This window comes from Somniosus microcephalus, chromosome 10 (genome assembly GCF_052327205.1).
Source record: "Somniosus microcephalus isolate GS21.2 chromosome 10, FLI_Smic_1.0, whole genome shotgun sequence".
Taxonomy (NCBI): Eukaryota; Metazoa; Chordata; class Chondrichthyes; order Squaliformes; family Somniosidae; genus Somniosus; species Somniosus microcephalus.
The window spans coordinates 187,228,601-187,248,043 of record NC_140996.1 but is presented as its reverse complement, the minus strand read 5'-3'; the positions used below and the strand labels follow the sequence as shown (position 1 = coordinate 187,248,043).

The window sequence follows — 19,443 nt, the reverse complement described above, 5'->3', positions numbered from 1 at the left end:
GAGCAGCAAATACAGTATACTAGATTGCAAGAAGTACAAGTAAATCGCTGATTCACCTGGAAGGGGTGTTTGGGTCCTGGACAGTGGGAAGGGAGGAGGTATAAGGGCAGGTGTTGCATCTCCTGCGCTTGCACGGGAAGGTGCCGGGCGAAGGAAAGGGGTGCTGAGGGTGATAGAGGAGTGGACTAGGGTGTCTCGGAGGGAGCGGTCCCTGCGAAATGTTGAAAAGGGAGGGGAAGATGAGTTTGGTGGTGAGATCATGCTGGAGGTGGCGGAAATAACAGAGGATGATCTGTTGAATGTGGAGGCTGGTGGGGTGAAAGGTGAGGACAAGGGGAACCCTATCGTGGTTCCGGGAGGGAGGGGCAGAAGTGCGGGAGATAGAATGGACACGGTCGAGGGCCGTGTCAACCACGGTAGAGGGGGATCCTCGGTTAAGGAAAAAGGAAGACATGTCGGTAGCACTGGTGTGGAAGGTGGCATCGTCGGAGCAGATGCGGCGGAGATGGAGAAACTGGGAGAATGGAATAGAGTCCTTACAGGAGGTGGGATGGGAGGAAGTGTAGCCCAGGTAGCTGTGGGAGTCAGTGGGCTTGTAGTGAATGTTGGTCAATAACCTATCCCCAGAGATGGAGAAGTCGAGGAAGGGAAGAGTTGGAGATGGACCATGTGAAGGTGAGGGAAGGGTGGAAATTGGAGGCAACGTGAATGAAATTGTCTAATTCAGGGCGAGAGCAGGAAACAGCACCGATACAGTCATCAATGTACCGGAAAAAGAGGTGTGGGAGGGGACCAGAGTAGGATTGGAACAAAGAGTGTTCCACATATCCCACGAAAAGGCAGGCATAACTAGGACCCATAGCAACACCTTTAATTTGGAGGAAATGAGTGGAGTCAAAGGAGAGGTGGTTCAATGTGAGAACAAGTTGAGCCAGGCGGAGGAGGGTGGTGGTGGATGGGGACTTGTTGGGCCTCTGTTCAAGGAAGCGGAGCACCCTCAGGCCATCCTGGTGGGGGATGGAGGTGTAGAGGGATTGTACGTCCATGGTGAAAAGAAGGCGGTTGGAGCCAGGAAACTGTTAAAGTGGCAGAGGGCGTCAGAAGAGTTGCAGATGTAGGTGGGAAGAGACTGGACAAGGGGAGAATAGAGTAGAGATAGGAAGAAATAAGTTCTGTGGGGCAAGAACAGGCTGAAACGATGGGTCTACCAGGGCAGTCCTGTTTGTGGATCTTGGGAAGGAGGTAGAAGTGTGTTGTGCAGGGTTGGGGAACTATGAGGTTGGTGGCCATTGGGGGGGGGGGGGGGGGGGAAGATCTCCCCAGAGGAGATGAGGTCAGTGACAGTCTTGGAAACGGTGGTTTGATGTTCAGTAGTGGGGTCATGGTCCAGGTGGAGGTAGGAGGAGGTGTCGGAGAGTTGGTGTTCAGCTTCCGCTAGGTAGAGGTCGGTTTGCCAAACAACAACAGCACAACCCTTGGGGTTTAATGACGACGTCAGGTTGGATCTGAGAGAATGGAGAATGGAGTGCTGCAAGTTCAGAGGGAGGTAGGTTGGAGTAAGGGGAGCAGAGAAATGGAGACGGCCGATGGCACGGAGGCAGTTAGGAATGAAAAGATCTAGAGAGGGTAAGAGGCCAGGGGGAGGGGTCCAGGTAGAACGAGAATTCTGAAAGGGTCAGACGTGCGGGGGCAAGACTCCTGGCCAAAGAAGTGGGCACGGAGATGAAGGCGGCGGAAAAAGAGCTCAGCATTGTGCCGAGCTCCAAATTTAGAGGCGAGGGTGTAAGGGGATGAAGCTCAGGCCTTTGCTGAGGACTGATCGTTCGGGGTCAGAGAGGGGAAGGTCAGAGGGGATAGTGAAAACATGGCAGGGGGAGAGATTGGGAGAAGGCGGGGTCAGAGGAAAGTGAAGGGGAAGGTGGTTCCGGAGGGGCGTTGGTGTTCAAGAGTTGATGAAGTTTGCGATCCTTGACATCGGAAAGAAAGAAAAAAGTTTTATGTTGAAGCGTCAGGTGAGTCGAAGGATGAAATGGAACTGTGGACCCGGACAGCTTTGAGATAGAGTGCGTCGGTGCTGCTGAAGAGATTTAGGGCAGTATGAGTCAACTCATATGAATGAAAAATGCTCAGACTGCTTGAGTGCATTGATGTGACGGAATCCAGAAGGTTTGGGGGAAGGCCGATTTTAATATGATAAGGCAGGATCTGGCCAAAGTGGACTGGGAGCAGCTACTTATAGGAAAATCCACATCAAAACAGTGGGAGACTTTCAGGAGGGAAATAGAGAGTACAGCGCCAACATGTTCCTGTAAAGGTCAAGGGTGGGACCAACAAGCAAAGGGAACCTTGGATGACAAGGGAGATACAAAAATGCATTAGAAATAAAAGGGGGGCTTTTGGCAGTTACAAAAGACTAAAGACGGAAGAAGCCCTAGAGGAGTATAAAAAGTGCAGGGGCATACTTAAAAAAGAAATTAGGAGGGGCCATGAAATAACACTGGCGAGCAAAATCCTAAGATGTTTTATAAGTATATTAAGGGCAAGAGGATAACCAGGGAAAGGGTAGGGCCCATTAGGGACCAAAGTGGCAATCTGTGTGTAGAACCAGATGATGTAGGCGGGGTTTTAAATGAATTTTTTGCATCTGTGTTCACTATGGAGAAAGACGATGTAGACATAGAAATCGGGCAAGGGGATTGTGAAATACTTGAACATATTAGCATCGAGAGGGAGGAGGTGCTAGCGGTTTTAGCAGGCCAAAAAGTGGATAAATCCCCAGGCCCGGACAAGATGTATCCCAGGCTGCTGTGGGAGGCAAAGGAGGAGATTGCAGGGGCTCTGACACAAATTTTCAGAACCTCTCTGGCCACAGGGGATGTACCAGAGGACTGGAGAACAGCAAATGTGGTACCATTATACAAGAAGGGTAGCAGGGATAAACCAGGGAATTACAGGCCAGTGAGCCTAACATCTGTGGTAGGGAAATTATTGGAAAAAATTCTGAGGGACAAAATTAGTCTCCACTTGGAGAGGCAAGGATTAATCGGGGATAGTCAGCATGGCTTTGTCAAGGGTAAATCATGTCTGACCAATCTGATTGAATTTTTCGAGGGGGTGACTAGGGAGGTGGATGAGGGAAATGCTGTGGATGTGGTTTACATGGACTTCAGTAAAGCTTTTGACAAAGTCCCGCATAGGAGACTGGTCAAGAAGGTAAGAGCCCATGGGATCCAGGGTGCCTTGGCGCGTTGGATCCTAAACTGGCTAAGTGGCAGGAGGCAGAGGGTGATGGTCGAAGGTTGCTTTTGTGACTGGAAGCCTGTGTCCAGTGGGGTACCTCAGGGATCGGTGCTGGGTCCCTTGTTGTTTGTGATCTACATAAATGATTTGGATGAGAATGTAAAAGGGATGATCAGTAAGTTTGCAGATGACACGAAAATTGGTGGGGTGGTAAATTGCAAGGGGGAAAGCCTCAGGCTACAGGACGATATAGACGGGTTGGTCAGATGGGCGGAAAAGTGGCAAATGGAATTTAACCCTGAAAAGTGCGAGGTGATGCATTTTGGACGGACAAATAAGGCAAGGGAATACACAATGAGTGGTAGGACCCTAGGAAGTACAGAGGGTCAGAGGGACCTCGGTGTACATAGATCTCTGAAGGCAGCGGAACAAGTAGATAAGGTGGTTAAAAAGGCATATGGGATACTTGCCTTCATTAGCCGAGGCATAGAATATAAGAGCAGGGAGGTTATGATGGAGCTGTACAAAACGCTGGTGAGGCCACAGCTGGAGTACTGTGTGCAGTTCTGGTCGCCTCACTATAGGAAGGATGTGATTGCTTTGGAGAGGGTGCAGAGAAGATTCACCAGGATGTTACCTGGGATGGAGCGCCTCAGCTATGAAGAAAGACTAAACAGGCTGGGGTTGTTTTCCTTGGAGCAAAGAAGGCTGAGGGGGGACCTGATTGAGGTGTACAAAATGATGAGGGGCATAGATAGGGTAGACAAAGAGGAACTTTTCCCCTTAGAAGGGGGGTCAATAACAAGGGGGCATAGATTCAGGGTAAGGGGCAGGAGATTTAGAGGGGATTTGAGGAGGAACTTTTTCACCCAGAGGGTGGTTGGAATGTGGAACTCAATGCCTAAAAGGGTGGTAGAGGCAGGAACCCTCACAACATTCAAGAAGCATTTGGATGAGCACTTGAAATGCCATTGCATACAAGGCTATGGACCAAATGCTGGAAAATGGGATTAGACTGGACAGGGATGGATGGGCGGCGCAGACACGATGGGCCGAAGGGCCTCTTTCTGTGCTGTAAAACTCTATGACTATGTATCTACAGCAGAATTGAATGACCGTTGATTGGCTGGAAAGATTCCCCAAGATGATGTGCAAAACAAGTTTGGTACAGGACTCTTTTGGTAATAGAGGAAAGTTTTCTTGCATGATGCAAAATTTTAACATACATGCAGTGAAGACATCTGAAAAGTTAAAACTATAAATCTGTCTGGACAAGCCAATAAAGACCGATTAGTTAACCGCCTACGGTATTATATTTAGTACCCAAGTAGATGCATGTACCCAGCAGTAGTAGATAGAATTCTACAAAGCATTCAATGGAGTTTGCATTTGGATTGATCAGTGGCAAATGAAGTTGAATGTATAACAATGCCAAGTAAAAATAGGGAGGTGCACATAACTCTACTAGTGGGATAAAACTTGCCAAGTAGAAATGTGAGACCTAGGGGTACAAGTTGACTTGTTGCTCAACATGTCTAAATATAATGCAATTATAAACCAAGCAAATAAGATACTGGGCTGTATTCCCCAAAGGAGCTATTTCTCAACACCAACACGTGATCAACATTGAAGCAGGTTGCAGTTATGCCGTATAACCATGAAAATAAAGTTTTTAAACTCGATTCCTCTCCACCTCGCGCCCCCCCCCCCCCCAGTAATTTCTAAGCATTAATGCCATATGTCCTTAACCAGTGCTATTTGCTTTCTCTCAATTCACTCACTGTTGATTGCAGATCTCAGACTTTTTGCATCAACTCCGCGGTTCCCTCAGGCTCTGTCTCTGTTCCATCTTTATATCAATGACTTCCTTCACTTACCATCCAACTACATCCACTCCTTCTCTGCTAACAACTATATTAGTTTCCTTCATACTGCACTCGTTCAGAGCGCGCACACCTCCTCCAGTCATCTCCCGATGCAACAGCTGAATAACTACACCTTGGTCTCCTACTTCCTAATTCACCTAACTTTTTATTTTCTACAACTGTTTAACCTTTGCAGGGTCCTACATTGTGGAATTTGGTCCCTCCCCATTGGTTTCTCAATACAGGAAACTTTGTGTTATCCGGAGGCTAAATGTCCGGCAAGCTCGAGCCACCGGCAAAAATCAGGAGCCGTTTCATTAGTTTTTTTTTCTTTTCGTTGCTTTTTTCTCAACTGTCAAGCTCTGCAAGGTCTCGCTGAAGCTGTTGCTAAGCTACAGAGACGCTACAGAGAGTACGGCCGACTGTTTAGAAGCTGTTGCTAAGCAACAGGGTTTGTTGCCAGATACGGAGATCAAAATCTCCATATGCTTCAACATTAGCGCTGGTTTGTCCGGCAGTTTTGAGGGAACGGCAACAGCTCGGTCCCGTCGGTGCCGGATAGCGCAGTTTCCTGTAATAAAAAATGTATTCGTGTTTACTGTGGAACTCTAGATTGGTATTTTCAAAATGCACTAAAGACACCATCTTATATCCACAAAGGATTTCAAAATTTGCACCAGGTGTCACAAGTTAACTACAGGAAACTTTCTGGTATCCGGCACTGATGGGACCGAGCTGGTGCTGTTAGATCAAAACTGCCGTATAAACCAGCGGCAATGTTAAAACATACAGAGCTTTTCAGCTCCATGTGAATCAACAAACCCTGTTGCTTAGCAACAGCTTCAAAACAGTCAGCTGCAGGCATCTCTAGCTGAAGCTGTTGCTTAGCTACAGACCTTGCAGAGCCTGACTGGGGGAAAAAAAAAGCAACGAGAAGTAAAAAAACAGCTCCTGAATTTTGCTGGTAGATAGAGCTTTCCGGACTTTTAACCTCCGGTTAAACGAAAATTTCCTGTATGTAGTCGTGGCACACTTGGTTTGATAAGCATTGTATTAACCCTATTCCTGGCAATGTTTTAAAATTCCCATTTATACAAACATTTACAAACAAAAATTACAGTAATTTATTTGTATTTCCCCCCCCCCCCCGCCACAGATCGCTATTTAACAGTGCATAGTGGCCCTTCTTTGTCGGAACAATCAGATCATTTGCACGTGATGGAACAATTCAGTGCTTGCTTTCCCCAGCGCAGTAGGAAAGAATGTTTTCAAGCTACACAGCATCAGTTAGCAAAAGTTGAAGCAGGCCAACAGTGGTATCATTTTTCACTTTTTATATATCTAATTATATTATAGGTGTTATGTTATCGCATACAAGAAGAAAATCCATACTTAAACATTCCTGGGTGGCATTTGATGCAACAATAACAAATCTCAGGCTGTCTTAACCATTTTTGATAAAAGGAGGAAAGAACAAACTTGCATTTATATCATGCCTCCTCATGTTTTTTGGACGTTCCAAAATGCTTCACAGCCAATGACTTGTATAGATAAACTTTCTAAAGAGCAGAATGTTTAGTTTTCCCATTCCTACTTGTAACAACAGCATAAGGTAGTAATACTTGCATTGGGAAAGACCCACTTTAGTGATGAGCAAGATACAAGATGGTAAGAGCAATACAGTACATACAAACATTGCCGCAGTGGAGGCCCTAACTTTATTTTTTCAGCTTTTATTTATGCAAAATAAGTATCAGTGCATTGGTTCAGGTAGCTTTACAAAAGTCTATTTTAGAAACTCAGTTATAGAGATATTCATGCAGTGATTCCTTTGGTTTCACTAATATTTAGTACAAGAACCTTGCTAATTCTACAGAATTTCTTGTATTGTACTGAGTTAGCGCTGCTCCATTACAATTACCAGAAAGCAGATAGCTCTACCCTCTTAAGCATGCATTTAGAAGCATCTTTTCTCAAGCAGCCTGCATAGAATTTTCATTAGATAGATGAATTCAATTTTGGCACCAGATCAAATTAGCAACTTGTTCAAAATAACATGTAAACAATCAGCACAGAAAAGCCACAACTACTGTTTATGGATAATGACAGTGCTAATTCAAGACACTACAGCTGGAACGGTAACAAACAAATCTCAACATTGACTTACTTTCTGTGCAGGCAATTTTTATAGCTGACAAACATGTACACTGTAACTTGTGCTATACAACGTGTTGACTGCTTTATCACGTTAACAAGGCAATAATGAATACTAGAACCTATTTAAATGATTGAACTGTACCTAGGTAAATCAAAACCTGTAACATATATTTCTAGCAGCAGCCTACATTGACTACGTGCAGTTCAAAACTCAAGCAAAATTTCACTACAGCTAAGAATTTCTTTCCAGTGACTCAAATAGCTATCTTTGTAAAACAAAATAATTTTAATCTGATTAAACCCAAATTTTGGTACAGATTGACAATACAGAAATAAAAATCAACAAGGAAAATACGAATATTATTGCAGGCATTTTTAACGATATGTCAAGTGCATTTCAAGCAGAACAGAACGGTTGTTACAATGCAGAGAGGCTCCTTTTCTCATTAATCACATACCACAATGAACAACTTTCACATGATCTAACTCTTAGGAACCATAACTTAGGGAGGGTTATCCTTCAAAATACACAAAAGTTTTTTTTCACTATAACAAGGCAAGCTCAGTTACAGAATTTTATTGATACAGTAGATTGATACAAATTTGACAGGGGAGGTAACTAGAGTAAGGTGTACAATTTGAATATCTAATACACCATCAGTATTAAAATATTTTAACTAAAACCCTTTTATTTTTCCAATTTTATCTAAAAGCCTAGACAGTTCTGGCATCAATACTGACAAGTAAAATGCCACAAGCATTTTTAGTTGACTTCACATTTTATACAACTGAGGACTTCCTGTCCAACATCTTCAGTGGTGGAAAGCAGAAGCAGTAGAGCAGGTTACAGAAACAAGTATATATAATCAAACACTAAAGGGATTTAGAAAAGGTGACTTTCCGACAAATCTAACCACAGAAGTATGTGCTGCAGGAAAATGCAATAATGTATTTGTTCTTTCCATGAACCAGTCCCTTCTTGAAAGTAGGATGCCACAGAAGGTACAATTATTAACAAGTATTGCTTAAGTTGTCAACGTTCATTGTAACCAACTTTCTTCACCCACACATTTAATACACAGTTGTGTTGGTGATTTAAAGCTGTAATTTAAAAGCTATACAAGCACATTTTCAATCAAAACATAAAAAAAATATTTACAATTTCCTTTATTTCAATCTCTCTGTAAAGCCAGTACATTGTAGTCAGCACACATCACAATGCACGACAACCCACAATTTATGAATTGATGTGTTTGCCAAAAGCTTGTGACCATGGGACTGCAAATGCATGGGTAATAGATACAAGATGCTTTCTTTAACAACCAGTTATCAGTTAGACAGTGTCCTTTAGCCTTGAGCTTTACAGTACAACAATTACCAAAGCTCTAATGCCAACATCAGAAAATATTTACTCTTCATCTTCTTTCCCTCTTATTGGGCTTGCGTCGCACCTGTTGGGACACAAAGTAGAATAGGATTTTTTCCCCCCAAAGAATAATGCTCGAGACAACATTTCAGTTTTCATGAAGTGTTAAACATAATAGATATATTCTCTAGATTTGGTTTTGTAGAGCAGAGGGTAAATGATGATCAAACCCTGATACAAACAAAGTTTTCATTCATTAAAATGTAATTGTTCTGAATAGGAGCTATACAAGATCAACTCAGTTCGGGACAGTTTCCTAGAACAATGTGTCATTGAACCAACCAGGGAACAGGCTATTTTAGATCTTGTATTGTGTAATGAGAATGGGTTAATTAGCAATCTCATAGCAAAGGATCCTCTGGGGCACAGTGATCATAATATGATAGAATTTCACATTAATTTTGAGAGTGACTTGCCCAAGTCTGAAACTAGAGTCTTAAACTTAAATAAAGCCAATTACATAGGTATAAGGGGCGAGTTGCTTAAGGTAGATTGGAAAAATAGATTAAAAGGTATGGTGGTAGATAAGCAGTGGCTAGCATTTAAAGAAATATTTCATAATTCTCAAAAAAAATACATTCCATTGAGAAACAAAAATCCATGGGAAAAGTGATCCAACCATGGCTAACTAAAGAAATTAAGGATAGCATTAGGTTGAAAGAAGAAGCTTATAGAATAACAGTAAGCCTGAGGATTGCGAGAGTTTCAGAAACCAACAAAGGCTGACCAAAAAACTGATAAAAAGGGAAAATATAGAATGAGAAAACTAGCAAGAAATATAAAAGCAGATTGTAAGAGCTTCTACAAGAAGGTCAAAAGGAAGAGAGTAGCAAAAGTAAATGTTGGTCCCTTAGCGGTTGAGACAGGAGAAATTATTATGGGAAATGGCAGAAACATTAAACAAATATTTTGTATCTGTCAATTCACAGAAGACGACACAAAAAGCATACCAAAAATGGTGGGGAACCAAGGGTCTAATGAGGGTGAGGAACTTAACGTAATTAATATAAGTAGAGAAAAAGTACTCTAGAAACTAATGGGACTAAAAGCCGACAAATCCCCCGGACCTGGCGGCCTACGTAAGAACATAAGATCATAAGAAATAGGAGCAGGAATAGGCCACTTGGCCCTTTGAGTCTGCTCTGCCATTCAATATCATGGCTGATCTTGGGCTCAAAGCCACTTCCCTGCCCGCTCCCCATCCTAGGGTTCTAAAAGAGATGGCTGCAGAGATGATCCATATTGCTCTACTCCAGAGGTCCCCATCATCACATAAGCCAGTCTCCAGCCAATTCAATTCACTCCACGTGATAAAGAAACGGCTGAGCGCACTGGATACAGCAAACACTATGGACCCCGACAACACCCCAGCTATCGTGCTGAAGACTTGTGCTCCAGAACTAGCCGCGCCTCTAGCCAAGCTGTTCCAGTACAGCTACAACACTGGCATCTGTCCGACAATGTGGAAAACTGCCGAGGTATGTCCTGTCCACAAAAAGCAGGACAAATCCAATCCAGTCAATTACCGCCCCATCAGTCTACTCTCAATCATTAGGAAAGTGTTGGAAGGTGTCATCGACAGTGCTATCAAGTGGCACTTACTCACCAATAACCTGCTCACTGATGCCCAGTTTGAGTTCCGCCAAGGCCACTTCGCTGCCAACCTCATTACAGCCTTGGTCCAAACATGGACAAAGGAGCTGAATTCCAGAGGTAAGGTGAGAATGACTGCCCTAGACATCAAGGCAGCATTTGACCGGGTGTGGCACCAAGGAGCCCGAGTAAAACTGAAGTCAATGGGAATCAGGGGGAAAATTCTCCACTGGCTGGAGTCATACCTAGCACATAGGGAGATGGTTGTGGTGGTTGGAGGTCAATCACCACAGCCCCAGAAGTTCCTCAGGGCAGTGTCCTCGGCCCAACCATCTTCAGCTGCTTCATCAATGACCTTCCCTCCAACATAAAGTCAGAAATGGGGATGTTCGCTGAGGACTGCACAGTGTTCAGTGCCATTCACAACTCCTCAGATAATGAAGCAGTCCATGCCTGCATGCAACAAGACCTGGGCGACATTCAGGCTTGGGCTGATAAGTGGCAGGTATCATTCGCGCCACAGAAGTGGCGAGCAATGACTATCTCCAACAAGTGAGTCCAACCACCGCTCCTTGACATTCAACGGCATTATCATCGCCGAATCCCCCATCAACATCCTGGGGGGTCACCATTGACCAGAAACTTAACTGGACCAGCCACATAAATACTGCAGCAACAACAGGTCAGGGTCTAGGTATTCTGCAGAGAGTGTCTCACCTCCTGACTCCCCAAAGCCTTTCTACCATCTACAAGGCACAAGTAAGGAGTGTGGTGGAATACTCTCCACTTGCCTGGATGAGTGCAGCTCCAACAGCACTCAAGAAGCTCAATACCATCCAGGACAAAGCAGCCTGCTTGATTGGCACCCCATTCACCACCTTAAACATTCACTCCCTCCACCACCGTCGTACCGTGGCTGCAAGTTGTACCATCGACAAGATGCACTGCAGCAACTCGTCAAGGCTTCTTCGGCAGCACCTCCCAAACCCGCGACCTCAACAACCTAGAAGGACAAGGGCAGCAGGTGCATGGGAACACCACCACGTCCAAGTTCCCCTCAAGTCACACACCATCCTGACTTGGAAATATATCGCCGATCCTTCATCGTCGCTGGGTCAAAATCCTGGAACTCCCTACCGAACACTGTGGGAGTACCTTCACCACACAGACTGCAGCGGTTCAAGAAGGTGGCTCACCACCACCTTCTCAAAGGCAATTGGGGATGGGCAATAAATGCTGGCCTTGCCAGCAACACCCACATCCCATAAACAAATTTTAAAAAGATAGTAGATGCATTGGTTTTGATCTTCCAAAATTCCCTAGATTCTAGAATGGTCCCAGCGGATTGGAAGGTCGCAAATGTAACACCTCTATTCAAGAAAGGAGGGAGAGAAAAAACTGGGAACTACAGGCCAGTTAGCCTGACATCAGTTGTCTGGAAAATGCTGGAATCCATTGAAGTGCTATCAGGGCACTTAGAAAATCATAACATGATTAGGCAGAGTCAACATGGTTTTATGAAAGGGAAATCGTGTTTAACAAATTTATTAGAGTTTTTTGAGGCTGTAACTAGCAGTGGGAACCAGTGGATGTAGTATATTTGGATTTTCAAACTGCATTCGATAAAGTGCCACATAAGGTTATAGCTGGGGGAGCCCGGCTTTGCCAGGGCTGTTTTGGGGCGGGCGGTTTAAATCGAGTGCCAGGCTTTTGGGCCCTGTCTGTGTCCCTTTGTACCTTGAAAGATGAAAGTGAAAGTATTTATAAAACGTTTTTGGTAAATCTTATGTTATTTTTAAAAGAGAAACTAACTTTTTCAAAGCTGGATAAGGATAGTTTGAGCTGCAAGCAGTGAAAGAATGGCTGGCAGATCCCCGAGATGAAATCGATTAGTCCCGCCCACACACACACTTAATACCTTGAAAGATGAAAGTGAAAGTACTTATAAAACGTTTTTGGTAAATCCTATGTTATTTTTAAAAGAGATACTAACTTTCAAAGTAGTTTGAGCTGGAAGCTGAAGTCATGGCACTGAAACAATGGCTGCCAGATCCCCGAGATGAAAACGATTAGTCCCGCCCACACACACCGATTGGCCAACCATCAGGGGACCATACTGCAGGATTGGTCAATCGTGACAGCACAGGATTGGTCAAACCTTGACGTCAGTCAATCAATGCTAGCAGATAATGAGTTTAATTTTGAAGGTTTTTTGCATAAGGCGCGAACAATTTTCGTCCGACCGAAAAGTAAATACGCTTACCAGCGTCCCGGAAGCGTAAGCTTTCTTTGGAGGTAACGCACGCGTAGGTACGCTGTATAACTTTCGAGCGCACAGCCAGACAGACGCACACCCGAGGACAGACAGGCAGAAGGACAGACAGATCGACTCCTTTATATATATATATATATATATATATATATATAGATAGACTAGCTGAAGTGCCCGGCGGTGCCGAGGCTTTGTCGAGGGCATGTTGTTGTTGGAAGAGGGGAAGAGAGAGAGCGACTGGGGGGGGGGGGGGGGGAAAAGAGAGAGAGCGACTGGGGGGGAAGAGAGAGAGCGACTGGGGGGGAAGAGAGAGAGCGACTGGGGGGGAAGAGAGAGAGCGACTGGGGGGGGAAGAGAGAGAGCGACTGGGGGGGGAAGAGAGAGCGCGACTGGGGGGGAAGAGAGAGCGCGACTGGGGGGGAAGAGAGAGCGCGACTGGGGGGGAAGAGAGAGCGCGACTGGGGGGGAAGAGAGAGCGCGACTGGGGGGGAAGAGAGAGCGCGACTGGGGGGGAAGAGAGAGCGCGACTGGGGGGGAAGAGAGAGAGCGACTGGGGGGGGGAAGAGAGAGAGCGACTGGGGGGGAAGAGAGAGAGCGACTGGGGGGGAAGAGAGAGAGCGACTGGGGGGGAAGAGAGAGAGCGACTGGGGGGGAAGAGAGAGAGCGACTGGGGGGGAAGAGAGAGAGCGACTGGGGGGGAAGAGAGAGAGCGACTGGGGGGGAAGAGAGAGAGCGACTGGGGGGGAAGAGAGAGAGCGACTGGGGGGGGAAGAGAGAGAGCGACTGGGGGGGGGGAAGAGAGAGAGCGACTGGGGGGGGGGAAGAGAGAGAGCGACTGGGGGGGGAAGAGAGAGACTGGGGGGGAAGAGAGAGAGCGACTGGGGGGGGAAGAGAGAGAGCGACTGGGGGGGGAAGAGAGAGAGCGACTGGGGGGGGAAGAGAGAGAGCGACTGGGGGGGGAAGAGAGAGAGCGACTGGGGGGGGAAGAGAGAGAGCGACTGGGGGGGGAAGAGAGAGAGCGACTGGGGGGGGAAGAGAGAGAGCGACTGGGGGGGAAGAGAGAGAGCGACTGGGGGGGGAAGAGAGAGAGCGACTGGGGGGGGAAGAGAGAGAGCGACTGGGGGGGGGAAGAGAGAGAGCGACTGGGGGGGGGAAGAGAGAGAGCGACTGGGGGGGGAAGAGAGAGAGCGACTGGGGGGAAGAGAGAGCGCGACTGGGGGAAGAGAGAGCGCGACTGGGGGGGAAGAGAGAGCGCGACTGGGGGAAGAGAGAGAGCGACTGGGGGGAAGAGAGAGAGCGACTGGGGGGAAGAGAGAGAGCGACTGGGGGGAAGAGAGAGAGCGACTGGGGGGAAGAGAGAGAGCGACTGGGGGGGAAGAGAGAGAGCGACTGGGGGGGAAGAGAGAGAGCGACTGGGGGGGAAGAGAGAGAGCGACTGGGGGGAAGAGAGAGAGCGACTGGGGGGAAGAGAGAGAGCGACTGGGGGGAAGAGAGAGAGCGACTGGGGGGAAGAGAGAGAGCGACTGGGGGGAAGAGAGAGAGCGACTGGGGGGAAGAGAGAGAGCGACTGGGGGGAAGAGAGAGAGCGACTGGGGGGAAGAGAGAGAGCGACTGGGGGGAAGAGAGAGAGCGACTGGGGGGAAGAGAGAGAGCGACTGGGGGGAAGAGAGAGAGCGACTGGGGGGAAGAGAGAGAGCGACTGGGGGGGAAGAGAGAGAGCGACTGGGGGGAAGAGAGAGAGCGACTGGGGGGAAGAGAGAGAGCGACTGGGGGGAAGAGAGAGAGCGACTGGGGGGAAGAGAGAGAGCGACTGGGGGGAAGAGAGAGAGCGACTGGGGGGAAGAGAGAGAGCGACTGGGGGGAAGAGAGAGAGCGACTGGGGGGAAGAGAGAGAGCGACTGGGGGGAAGAGAGAGAGCGACTGGGGGGAAGAGAGAGAGCGACTGGGGGGAAGAGAGAGAGCGACTGGGGGGAAGAGAGAGAGCGACTGGGGGGAAGAGAGAGAGCGACTGGGGGGAAGAGAGAGAGCGACTGGGGGGAAGAGAGAGAGCGACTGGGGGGAAGAGAGAGAGCGACTGGGGGGAAGAGAGAGAGCGACTGGGGGGAAGAGAGAGAGCGACTGGGGGGAAGAGAGAGAGCGACTGGGGGGAAGAGAGAGAGCGACTGGGGGGAAGAGAGAGAGCGACTGGGGGGAAGAGAGAGAGCGACTGGGGGGAAGAGAGAGAGCGACTGGGGGGAAGAGAGAGAGCGACTGGGGGGAAGAGAGAGAGCGACTGGGGGGAAGAGAGAGAGCGACTGGGGGGAAGAGAGAGAGCGACTGGGGGGAAGAGAGAGAGCGACTGGGGGGAAGAGAGAGAGCGACTGGGGGAAGAGAGAGAGCGACTGGGGGGAAGAGAGAGAGCGACTGGGGGGAAGAGAGAGAGCGACTGGGGGGAAGAGAGAGAGCGACTGGGGGGAAGAGAGAGAGCGACTGGGGGGAAGAGAGAGAGCGACTGGGGGGAAGAGAGAGAGCGACTGGGGGGAAGAGAGAGAGCGACTGGGGGGAAGAGAGAGAGCGACTGGGGGGAAGAGAGAGAGCGACTGGGGGAAGAGAGAGAGCGACTGGGGGGAAGAGAGAGAGCGACTGGGGGGAAGAGAGAGAGCGACTGGGGGGAAGAGAGAGAGCGACTGGGGGGAAGAGAGAGAGCGACTGGGGGGAAGAGAGAGAGCGACTGGGGGGAAGAGAGAGAGCGACTGGGGGGAAGAGAGAGAGCGACTGGGGGGAAGAGAGAGAGCGACTGGGGGGAAGAGAGAGAGCGACTGGGGGGAAGAGAGAGAGCGACTGGGGGGAAGAGAGAGAGCGACTGGGGGGAAGAGAGAGAGCGACTGGGGGAAGAGAGAGAGCGACTGGGGGGAAGAGAGAGAGCGACTGGGGGGAAGAGAGAGAGCGACTGGGGGGAAGAGAGAGAGCGACTGGGGGGAAGAGAGAGAGCGACTGGGGGGAAGAGAGAGAGCGACTGGGGGGAAGAGAGAGAGCGACTGGGGGGAAGAGAGAGAGCGACTGGGGGGAAGAGAGAGAGCGACTGGGGGGAAGAGAGAGAGCGACTGGGGGGAAGAGAGAGAGCGACTGGGGGGAAGAGAGAGAGCGACTGGGGGAAGAGAGAGAGCGACTGGGGGGAAGAGAGAGAGCGACTGGGGGGAAGAGAGAGAGCGACTGGGGGGAAGAGAGAGAGCGACTGGGGGGAAGAGAGGAGAGCGACTGGGGGAAGAGAGAGAGCGACTGGGGGAAGAGAGAGAGCGACTGGGGGGAAGAGAGAGAGCGACTGGGGGGAAGAGAGAGAGCGACTGGGGGGAAGAGAGAGAGCGACTGGGGGGAAGAGAGAGAGCGACTGGGGGGAAGAGAGAGAGCGACTGGGGGGAAGAGAGAGAGCGACTGGGGGGAAGAGAGAGAGCGACTGGGGGAAGAGAGAGAGCGACTGGGGGGAAGAGAGAGAGCGACTGGGGGGAAGAGAGAGAGCGACTGGGGGGAAGAGAGAGAGCGACTGGGGGGAAGAGAGAGAGCGACTGGGGGGAAGAGAGAGAGCGACTGGGGGGAAGAGAGAGAGCGACTGGGGGGAAGAGAGAGAGCGACTGGGGGGAAGAGAGAGAGCGACTGGGGGGAAGAGAGAGAGCGACTGGGGGGAAGAGAGAGAGCGACTGGGGGGAAGAGAGAGAGCGACTGGGGGGAAGAGAGAGAGCGACTGGGGGGAAGAGAGAGAGCGACTGGGGGGAAGAGAGAGAGCGACTGGGGGGAAGAGAGAGAGCGACTGGGGGGAAGAGAGAGAGCGACTGGGGGGAAGAGAGAGAGCGACTGGGGGAAGAGAGAGAGCGACTGGGGGGAAGAGAGAGAGCGACTGGGGGGAAAGAGAGAGAGCGACTGGGGGGAAGAGAGAGAGCGACTGGGGGGAAGAGAGAGAGCGACTGGGGGGAAGAGAGAGAGCGACTGGGGGGAAGAGAGAGAGCGACTGGGGGGAAGAGAGAGAGCGACTGGGGGAGAGAGAGAGCGACTGGGGGAAGAGAGAGAGCGACTGGGGGGAAGAGAGAGAGCGACTGGGGGGAAGAGAGAGAGCGACTGGGGGGAAGAGAGAGAGCGACTGGGGGGAAGAGAGAGAGCGACTGGGGGGAAGAGAGAGAGCGACTGGGGGGAAGAGAGAGAGCGACTGGGGGGAAGAGAGAGAGCGACTGGGGGGAAGAGAGAGAGCGACTGGGGGGAAGAGAGAGAGCGACTGGGGGGAGAGAGACTGGGAGAGAGAGAGCGACTGGGGGGAAGAGAGAGAGCGACTGGGGGGAAGAGAGAGAGCGACTGGGGGGAAGAGAGAGAGCGACTGGGGGGAAGAGAGAGAGCGACTGGGGGAAGAGAGAGAGCGACTGGGGGGAAAGAGAGAGAGCGACTGGGGGGAAGAGAGAGAGCGACTGGGGGGAAGAGAGAGAGCGACTGGGGGGAAGAGAGAGAGCGACTGGGGGGAAGAGAGAGAGCGACTGGGGGGAAGAGAGAGAGCGACTGGGGGGGAAGAGAGAGAGCGACTGGGGGGAAGAGAGAGAGCGACTGGGGGGAAGAGAGAGAGCGACTGGGGGGAAGAGAGAGAGCGACTGGGGGGAAGAGAGAGAGCGACTGGGGGGGAAGAGAGAGAGCGACTGGGGGAAGAGAGAGAGCGACTGGGGGGAAGAGAGAGAGCGACTGGGGGGAAGAGAGAGAGCGACTGGGGGGAAGAGAGAGAGCGACTGGGGGGAAGAGAGAGAGCGACTGGGGGGAAGAGAGAGAGCGACTGGGGGGAAGAGAGAGAGCGACTGGGGGGAAGAGAGAGAGCGACTGGGGGGAAGAGAGAGAGCGACTGGGGGGAAGAGAGAGAGCGACTGGGGGGAAGAGAGAGAGCGACTGGGGGGAAGAGAGAGAGCGACTGGGGGGAAGAGAGAGAGCGACTGGGGGGAAGAGAGAGAGCGACTGGGGGGAAGAGAGAGAGCGACTGGGGGGAAGAGAGAGAGCGACTGGGGGGAAGAGAGAGAGCGACTGGGGGGAAGAGAGAGAGCGACTGGGGGGAAGAGAGAGAGCGACTGGGGGGAAGAGAGAGAGCGACTGGGGGAGAGAGAGAGCGAGAGAGCGACTGGGGGGAAGAGAGAGAGCGACTGGGGGGAAGAGAGAGAGCGACTGGGGGGAAGAGAGAGAGCGACTGGGGGGAAGAGAGAGAGCGACTGGGGGGAAGAGAGAGAGCGACTGGGGGGAAGAGAGAGAGCGACTGGGGGGAAGAGAGAGAGCGACTGGGGGGAAGAGAGAGAGCGACTGGGGGGAAGAGAGAGAGCGACTGGGGGGAAGAGAGAGAGCGACTGGGGGGAAGAGAGAGAGCGACTGGGGGGAAGAGAGAGAGCGACTGGGGGGAAGAGAGAGAGCGACTGGGGGGAAGAGAGAGAGCGACTGGGGGGAAGAGAGAGAGCGACTGGGGGGAAGAGAGAGAGCGACTGGGGGAAGAGAGAGAGCGACTGGGGGGAAGAGAGAGAGCGACTGGGGGGAAGAGAGAGAGCGACTGGGGGGAAGAGAGAGAGCGACTGGGGGAAGAGAGAGAGCGACTGGGGGAAGAGAGAGAGCGACTGGGGGGAAGAGAGAGAGCGACTGGGGGGAAGAGAGAGAGCGACTGGGGGGAAGAGATGAGAGCGACTGGGGGGAAGAGAGAGAGCGACTGGGGGGAAGAGAGAGAGCGACTGGGGGGAAGAGAGAGAGCGACTGGGGGGAAGAGAGAGAGCGACTGGGGGGAAGAGAGAGAGCGACTGGGGGGAAGAGAGAGAGCGACTGGGGGGAAGAGAGAGAGCGACTGGGGGGAAGAGAGAGAGCGACTGGGGGGAAGAGAGAGAGCGACTGGGGGGAAGAGAGAGAGCGACTGGGGGGAAGAGAGAGAGCGACTGGGGGGAAGAGAGAGAGCGACTGGGGGGAAGAGAGAGAGCGACTGGGGGGAAGAGAGAGAGCGACTGGGGGGAAGAGAGAGAGCGACTGGGGGGAAGAGAGAGAGCGACTGGGGGGGAAGAGAGAGAGCGACTGGGGGGAAGAGAGAGAGCGACTGGGGGGAAGAGAGAGAGCGACTGGGGGGGAAGAGAGAGAGCGACTGGGGGGAAGAGAGAGAGCGACTGGGGGGGAAGAGAGAGAGCGACTGGGGGGGAGAGAGAGAGCGACTGGGGGGAAGAGAGAGAGCGACTGGGGGGAAGAGAGAGAGCGACTGGGGGGAAGAGAGAGAGCGACTGGGGGGGAAGAGAGAGAGCGACTGGGGGGGAAGAGAGAGAGCGACTGGGGGGGAAGAGAGAGAGCGACTGGGGGGAAGAGAGAGAGCGACTGGGGGGAAGAGAGAGAGCGACTGGGGGGGAAGAGAGAGAGCGACTGGGGGGGAAGAGAGAGAGCGACTGGGGGGGAAGAGAGAGAGCGACTGGGGGGGAAGAGAGAGAGCGACTGGGGGGGAAGAGAGAGAGCGACTGGGGGGGGAAGAGAGAGAGCGACTGGGGGGGAAGAGGAGAGAGCGACTGGGGGGGGAAGAGAGAGAGCGACTGGGGGGGAAGAGAGAGAGCGACTGGGGGGGAAGAGAGAGAGCGACTGGGGGGGAAGAGAGAGAGCGACTGGGGGGGAAGAGAGAGAGCGACTGGGGGGGAAGAGAGAGAGCGACTGGGGGGGAAGAGAGAGAGCGACTGGGGGGGAAGAGAGAGAGCGACTGGGGGGGAAGAGAGAGAGCGACTGGGGGGGGAAGAGAGAGAGCGACTGGGGGGAAGAGAGAGAGCGACTGGGGGGGGAAGAGAGGAGAGCGACTGGGGGGAAGAGGAGAGAGCGACTGGGGGGAAGAGAGAGAGCGACTGGGGGGGGAAGAGAGAGAGCGACTCTGGGGGGAGAGATGAGAGCGA

The 19,443-nt window shown here is 51.1% G+C and overlaps 1 protein-coding gene across 4 annotated transcripts in view; it reads right to left on the bottom strand.

Annotated features, from left to right (window-relative positions):
* Window positions 1-7,525: 7,525 nt before the first annotated feature.
* LOC147111934 (sister chromatid cohesion protein PDS5 homolog B-like) overlaps window positions 7,526-19,443 on the bottom strand; it is a 249,945-nt gene continuing 238,027 nt past the window's right edge. For all 4 annotated transcript variants that reach the window (XM_085999336.1, XM_085999338.1, XM_085999337.1 and 1 more), the window contains one exon: window positions 7,526-8,713. In XM_085999336.1, coding sequence (XP_085855462.1) covers window positions 8,671-8,713 — 43 coding nt within the window. In that variant the 3' untranslated portion in view covers window positions 7,526-8,670. The remainder of the gene's footprint in view (window positions 8,714-19,443) is intronic.